This window comes from Hesperophylax consimilis, chromosome 8 (assembly GCF_061612785.1).
Source record: "Hesperophylax consimilis isolate HC1 chromosome 8, BYU_Hcon_1.0, whole genome shotgun sequence".
NCBI lineage: Eukaryota > Metazoa > Arthropoda > Insecta > Trichoptera > Limnephilidae > Hesperophylax > Hesperophylax consimilis.
Window position 1 is genome coordinate 22,593,332 of NC_142843.1, and position 8,406 is coordinate 22,601,737.

Genomic DNA, 8,406 nt, shown 5'->3' on the forward strand with positions numbered 1-8,406 from the left:
ATAATATTTTTAATCTGTTGAAGATTTTTTTTACATTAGCTCCTTATTACTTCATAATTTCCTTCAGGGTCTGTGGGGATGCTGTGTGAACATTTTTTAAAGGAAAGGAAGGTGAGGAAAGAAAAGGGTATGAGGGTCAGTGTGGAGTGATGTACGTTTGAATTCATCCCTCCCACTGTGCAAGGCGATAGGTCAAGAGAGTACTGATCGAAATTTTTTTACCTTTCCAAAAAGATCTCCCTCGGCCAGTCTCTCCAAATCCGGCCCCCAACACAGTAGGTGGGAAGACGCATCCGCCTTCACGACCTAGACAATCCTCACGCCACGAACCCGGGAACCCCTGCTGAGTCACCAAACGTAGCGAACCAATTTAGGTGACCTATGACAGAAGTGTTGGTTGTCGAATGAATGGTTCAATGTTGAATTTCCAAGTAATGCACGAAGCGTAATTATTAATACTGGAATCTAGATTACTAATATAATAATTAATTAATTGAAGTTAATTTTTTGAACTTCTAATTACATGGGTGTTTACTAATCTGGTTTTTTTTACCAGGAATTTAATGTATCATCGTTATTTTCGTATTGTTTATCAAAGTCGAGTTCATAAGTGTTGTGCACTTTTCACTTTTGGTTTGATAATATCATTACATATGATTATTGTATTTCATGTCGATGAATCAGGGAAAATGGAAAAGGTAGAATATATATATATGTATTTACTTTCTTGTTTTGGTGCGATAACCGGCTTTATAAGCTATTAGAAAGTCCATGTTTAAATGGCTAGTGAAAGTAACCGGTATTTCATCGTTTTCTTCTGGTCAGCGTCCAATGTCACAAGAAAATGTTACAAAAATACTTGCCTTTACTTTATTGGATCAAATTATAAATTCAAATTCAAAAAACAGAATATATTATGTGGAATAATTTAGGTTTTCGAGTACTGAAGCCAATGCCGATTGAACCCACGATGTACAAACAAAGAATTTTTAAATATGTTTTACCCAATATAAAGCAGAAAATATGTGTGCTGGAGTCTGAAGTAGTAAAATCTCTCGAACGGTGAGCTCTGGTTTTATGAAATTTACAAAAATTTGAAAATCTCCGTGGTTGAGGGTAAGGCTCTCGACTAGCAAGGTCTATTCTTGAAATAGCTTTGATTGTGTTTGGTGACCAGATCTGAATAGCCAGGTACTTCCCCACCTTCCTCTTCCATCTACTTCCCTTCCCCACTGCCCAATTTTTCTTACGCGGACTCTTGCGCGGTTTCTCAATTTATTTATTTTTTTAAACATGTGTCTGTCTGAAGTATTCAGGTAGGAAAACTACTAAATACTTTTTAACAGGCAATGTCGTTTCAACCGTGAGTTATAAAGCTTTGCAATATCAATTGAACTCTTTTCTGAAAGTAATACAAAATGTCATATTTCCCTAGTTAGGTACCTAAGATTTCAGTTCAAATCTTGGGCGAAGTTATTATAAATAAATCTACTGTACTGAATCACGTACACATGTATACAATGATAATTTATTGTTATTCTATACGTTCATTATGGAAAGGGGCTATTTACCGTTTTATCTGCAATGGTCGGAACAACAGTATCATAATAAAAACAATAATTATTTTCGTGTTAAATTTTTAAACAATAATAACAATTTAATACAAAATACGAAAAAAAAAATTTAAGTTGTGTTTACCATTACAAATTACTCCTCATCGCCCCTTTTCTACTCATATAAATATATGGTATTTCTCTATTACATGTATTTCTTAGCAATTGATTCATTTAGTCCTGATTTGAATCTTCGATTACAAAAATTAAGACCATGGAAAAAAATTAAAACGCTCAATGATTTCCAAAAAAGACTTTATAATAAGATACGATACGATTGAAGCACCTCAGCCGGGAGCACTCCCGTCCCGGGGCGACCGCTATCCCAAGGGGCTGTCGAGGGCACCCATCACTTTCCCGAACCGTTTTAAGGCGAAGCTTAGTGCCAAATCACTATTTTGATTAATCTTTATAACGAATTGGTGTACATTATGAAAAAAAAAAAATATGCTTTAGTCAAATTGAAGGTTTTCCTATCGCTTCGCTTCAGTAGAATACAAATAAAAAAATAAATTACTCAATAAAAAATATAAATGCACACTACTACTAATAATATTTTTTCAATAGAAATGTATGAACGCGTAAAGGAAACAACTTTAAAAAAATACAGTTTTATAGCTAAGATTATCTGTGACAGTTTCACTTGATTAACTTTTTTGCTTTCCTATAAAATTATTTACAAAATAAGTTAAAACCAGTTTTTTGCTTTAAATCGAACGTTTCTAGACTCCGTTTCTCAAGCGATTTTAATGCCTATTACCTTAGATATAAGGTATACCAAGAATATACACACTTTTGGCTTGTAGCTTCCTCATAAGGACATTGGTCCCTCTGTCGGTTCTTACGTCAAGACCCTACCTTTTTTTAAACGAAGCTAGTATTAAATTATTCTGATACGCTCTCGACTGTAAGGATACTATTGTATTCGTATCGTATCGAATGTACCACTCCAGCCAGGAGCACTCCTGTCCCGGTGCGACCGGTACACCAGGAGGCACTGATTTGTTAGGACTTTGAACACGTGCTCTGAGGAGAGGAAGGATGTTGGAGTTCAATCTTCTGCCTTCCTTCTTTATGTCTACTTCCCGCTTCCAGCCTCCCTCTGATTCTTCCTTTCCATTTTCCGAAGCTTCATTCTTTCCACTCCTGCTGCTTCTTGCTTCCTGTTTCCTGCTTCCCGCTTGGTTTTTGCTTCCCGCTTTTCTACTGAAGAGTAAAAATAATAATTATTATTATGTATTGTTACAATAATATAATTACCATGGTAGTATTTTGTGCACTGCATTTTCGCATAAAAGCACATTATCAGTTGACTGCTTTTTAATTGTGTCAGTTTTACAATGCCCGTTATTAGAATTACGAGATAGGTACATTAAATAACATACAAACAATCGAGATAGTAGGAGTAAGTACTTTTTTGGTACGTGAGTACGTATTATCACTAATGATAACCCAGTTATCACTTACATAATACATAATAATATTCGCAATATCGCAATACTAAAATATTACCTAAGTTATTAAAAACCATAATCACCCATGCCTTCCGTACAAATATGAATTAAAACAAATGGAATGTTCCGTTTAGCCCAATAGCGCGGCTAACTCACTCGCCTGACATCATATATCTCCATCCCATTTGAATTTGGTTTTGAACACAGTTTTGTATTTGAACTTTAAGCCTCGATTAGGCAAATATTTGGATCACGAAACACGCTCACAATGCCCATCCTGTGTTATTCTTTATTCTATGCGTTTGAGCGACTGCGATGTTTTGTGAAATGGTTTACCGGGCATTCAGATAAAAAAAATGTAAAATAACGCAAAGTAAGTCCATAATGTATTAGGTGACTATCATTCATTGAACTTGAAAATTTAAATAAACGACTTAAATAATATCTAGTGAAGTCTTGAGTCGCGTCTATGAATAACACAAAGGTTAGTGAGTAGTAAGTACCTACCTAGATAATGGGGCGGTTTTTTTGGGGACCAAAGTATCAATGGGTTGACCTATCAAAAAATCTGGTATTCAAATAGAACAAGGCAAAGTATCAATGGGTTGACCTATCAAAAAATCTGGTATTCAAATAGAACAAGGCTGCCCAACCCGAGGCCCGCGGGCCACATTGTGGCCCGTGAACGAATTATAAGTGGCCCGCGTGAACCATTTTCAAAAAACCCGCCAATTTGAAAAAGTGTCGCGGGCCCGCGGTAAAACAAACAATGCAGCTTGCGCGCGGTCACCAGTGTTGCCAACGAAGGCGATTTATCCCCCCCCCCTCATGGATTTCAAATATAGAAATAGGAACCGTCAGTATTCAGTGGCCCGCCAGTGATTTTTAAATCAATTTCGCCCAACTGTTAAAAAGATTTATAAAGAATTCTGAAAAATCATGAAAACAAGCTTCATGGGTATGACTATCATTACAAAATCAGTAGGTAAGATAATTTTGTGTGATTTGAGATTTTCACAGCCAAAAGTGTTACCGTGATTTACTTTTGGCTAATTATACCGTGTTGTGCTACTTCCTTCTTAAGCCAAACCATAGTAACAAATTTAATAAATTGGCCTAAGGACAAACTGAAAATATCAGCGTCTGAAAAGATATTATTGTTTTTTTGTACACGTCCTTCTGATAAATTTATGTTGTGTGTAGTTAGTTTTTGAGCACAATAACAGTAGGTACAAAATATGTTATTATTTTATCAAAAGATTAAAAAATAACTCGTACGTCAATATTATATTACAATATTAACTAATGTGGTGTTTACACGCCGCGAATCAGAATTATTATAGAATAATATCAAGAAAATAAATATCATTTGGATAGTAAGTTACCTTTAATAATTTTTTTTTATTTTTTTTTATATTTACTCCACACAGGAGGCCCTGAAGAAAATAATTTCCCTCAGGGCCTATGTCATCTTTGGGGATGCTGTGTGGAGGGTCTTTTTGTGGAGAGGAAGAAGTGAACATGGGTCTTGAAGAGTCCCATGTTGTAGGAGGGAGGAAACACAGAGGCCGGCAGTTCGTTCCACAGTCGAGCTGTTGAACTTAAGAACGAATCGTAGAAGCGACCCGTTCTCATGTGACAAGTGTCAACTGTGTACAAATGTTGGGCGCGCGTTTGGCGTGTATCCCGACTACGCACCGGTGCCGAAGGGATCAATGACGCTAGTTCTTCAGAGCATCTTCCATTGTAATACCGATAGAATAAGGACAGCATACCTACCTGACGCCTGTGCTCTAAATATTGCAGTCCGTTTGTTAAGATTGGGGAATCTATCAAACGGACCGCCCGTTTCTGCACAGAGTCAAGGGTTTTTTTCAGGTATTTTGGGGCTCCAGACCAGAGATGGCTGCCAAATTCGACAGTAGGGCGCACTTGCGATTTGTACAGGGTGAGCAGTTGTGTACTATTAAAGTATCTGCGGGCCCTGTACAGTACGCCCAGCTTCTGAGAGGCCAACTTTACTCTAGCTTCGATGGAGCCCCCGTACCTGAGCTGGTCACTAATAATACTCGATTTGAATCATAAAATATTAACAAAATAATATTGAAAAGTAATAAGATATTTAAAATATGTGTTTCGAAAAGTCTTTTATGACAATCGTGGAATAATTCTGTTAAATGATACAGCGGACAGCAACTTTCATACAAATTAACCAAGTAGTAAGTGGCCATTTTGTCCCGTAACCAAATGCTCTGTTTCCATTGGCTGAAATGGAATAAGACTGTTTTGATGGTGATCTTGGATGGAATGGGTAGAATAAAACGAGTTTCTATGGGAATAAGTAGCCTTTGCAACATCGTATTGCAAAAATATTGTACAGAAATGTATTTATATAAATATTGCATTCACGGGTCAAATTTGATACAAATTGGAATTAGTCAGTTTTGCAAAAATACCCCTCATTTTATGTTCCACTTTTATTTATCGTCGTTACACTGTAACGTTACGTTGCGTAACACTGTTATTCTCACTTGTTTGAAGCTCGGCAAAAACTTTGTCGTTATTGACCATCGGCTTCTAAGTAAAAATAATCACGGAGGAGAATGGAATAGTAATATTCCTTTTATTATTCCATTCATGCATACATTAGTTAGGTAACGGATTCAGATAAATTCAGAAAGATCGCGATAGGCGGTGCGCGTAGACCGTATTCAGTAGTTTTAGTTAGAACGTTGAGAGAGTTGGAGGTCATTTGGAAGTAAAAAAGGGAAACCGATTTTTTTTGCTTTATGTCTCATCAAAATATATATAAATGCACGCATTCGTTGCTAGGATATCTTCTTTATCAGAAAATAGCAACGTTTGCTAAAGGCGGCCCGGCCCATTCAAATAGTATTACCTCTCACACATGGCAGATTTTTAATTATTATAAGTACCTCATCGACCAAATATTGTTATCGATGAGGTACCCTTATAGTATAAAACTTTTATAGTACTGAAAGAGAGTTTGTTGATAAAATACAAGTTGGAGCGTGTACGCTTAGCTTTACGACCATTTAGTTTTGTTCAGTTGGTAACAGTGCTCGGTACGTTGTTTTTCAACGCATTCGATGAAAAAGATCTCTGTTCGATGTCGATCTGTTTCTGTTCGTTTTCGTGTTTGCTTGCGGCCGGTCTGCTGTCATTTGGTGTTTGACAGAATTTTTCTCCATAAATAAATTCTTTTAATAAATCGTAAGTCTCTCATTTTACTTATGTTTTACGATGTTCTGATGTAATCCACATTGATAGTAATAATGTCATATTTTGTCAGAATTATTCTTACTGTATGCCATGTCAGCAAACATTTACAGTTAATTAATAATAAAATTATTCTCTTAAAATAATAAATTCGTCATTTCCGAACACAGTTTTGGTGTGGCTTCCATCGATTAGTATTTCATTGATAATAAAAAATAGTTATGTTCGTTACATTATTTCACCCACTTGTTTGATATGGTCGGCATAATTTTCATAATGAAATTGACCTTTGGCATCTAAATAATGAATAGTCATTAAGGTGTTAGCTCGAGTATTCTGTATGCTATTCCATTGACTTAGTTGACCAATCCAGTTACTTAAATAATAAATATCATTTTATTTTGTTCCAGGGTCTAACAATGGCAGCCAAGATCAAGGCAGGACCCGTCGTAGACATTCTCGGTGACGAGATGACCAGGATTATTTGGGATCTGATTAAAGATAAACTGATTCTGCCTTTCCTAGACATTGAACTCCACACGTTCGACCTGGGGATTGAATACAGAGACAAAACTGAGGACCAAGTTACCATCGATTGTGCCAATGCCATTAAAAAGTACAATGTTGGCATTAAGTGCGCCACCATTACTCCGGATGAGAAGAGAGTCGAGGAGTTCAACTTGAAGAAGATGTGGAAGTCTCCCAACGGAACCATCCGTAACATCCTGGGTGGAACAGTCTTCAGGGAAGCCATCATCTGCAAGAACATCCCTCGCCTGGTCACTGGCTGGGAGAAGCCCATCATCATTGGACGTCACGCCCACGCTGACCAGTACAAGGCCACCGACTACATAGTCCCCGGAGCCGGAAAGCTGGAGATGAACTGGACTCCCGCTGAAGGAAGCAGCCAGAAGCCCATCCAGATTGTGGTCCATGAATTTGCCGGGCCGGGAGTGGCTTTAGCTATGTACAACACGGACGAGTCTATCATTGACTTTGCTCACTCGTCATTCAAGTTTTCTCTGGATAGGAAATATCCTCTGTACTTGAGTACCAAGAATACCATCCTCAAGAAGTACGATGGCCGTTTCAAGGACATCTTCCAAGAGATTTACGATTCTCAATACAAAGCCAAGTACGAGGCGGCTGGAATTTGGTACGAACACCGTTTAATCGACGATATGGTGGCTTATTGCATGAAGTCTGAGGGAGGTTTTGTTTGGGCTTGCAAGAACTACGACGGAGATGTGCAGTCTGACTCCGTTGCCCAAGGCTACGGGTCTTTGGGCCTGATGACCTCGGTGCTGATCTGTCCTGATGGAAAGACTGTGGAGGCTGAAGCCGCCCACGGAACTGTCACCCGTCACTTCAGGTTCTACCAGCAAGGAAAGGAGACCTCTACTAATCCCATCGCTTCCATCTTCGCCTGGACCAGGGGTCTTCTCCACCGTGCCAAGCTGGACAGCAATAAGAAGCTGAACGACTTTGCCGAGGCTTTGGAAGCTGTCTGCATTGAAACCATCGAGTCTGGCTTCATGACTAAGGACTTGGCGATCTGCGTCAAGGGTATGAACAACGTGAAGCAGGGTGACTACTTGGAAACCTTTGCATTTATGGATAAGTTGGCCGAGAATCTCCGTAAGAAAGTTTCAGGTTGACTAGATGATTGCAAAAGCAGACTGTAACGAATTTCACAAATTAATTTTTACAAGTTTTCATATTTATTCATATTATTTTTTTAATGGTTTTTAAATAGTAATATATTATGACGTAAGTTTTTGGAATAAAGTGTCAAATGATTTAAAATTACGAATTTATTCATCCCTGCCTCACAACAGCATAATAAACCATCAGTGTTATTGCAACTAAACCAAACTGGTTCCGCCCCCTTTAAAATGGTGGATAATGAAGTTGATAAATTATATTTTAAATGTAAATACATATTGTCTTAACGTATGAGTTTGATATTGATGATTTTGGGTATCTTTCAGCTAGTAAATAATGCATCTATCCATACAAGTACCTAACCAAGCATTATGGCTGCCGGTGCAAATTTTTCATAACTTCCATAGCACCTAAGTTTTTCTGTCAAAATTTCT

General features: G+C 37.7%; 1 protein-coding gene across 1 annotated transcript; it reads left to right on the plus strand.

The window, feature by feature from the left end:
• Positions 1-6,143: 6,143 nt before the first annotated feature.
• Positions 6,144-8,113, plus strand: Idh (isocitrate dehydrogenase [NADP] cytoplasmic). Its single transcript, XM_089634516.1, has 2 exons — positions 6,144-6,301; positions 6,718-8,113. Exon 2 carries the CDS (start codon positions 6,727-6,729, stop codon positions 7,963-7,965), a length of 1,239 nt encoding a protein of 412 aa, XP_089490642.1. The 5' UTR covers positions 6,144-6,301; positions 6,718-6,726; the 3' UTR covers positions 7,966-8,113.
• Positions 8,114-8,406: the final 293 nt, after the last annotated feature.

Excerpts from the sequence above, each read along its gene's own strand:
- Idh (XM_089634516.1), top strand. The coding sequence starts at position 6,727 with ATGGCAGCCAAGATCAAGGCAGGACCCGTCGTAGACATTCTCGGTGAC.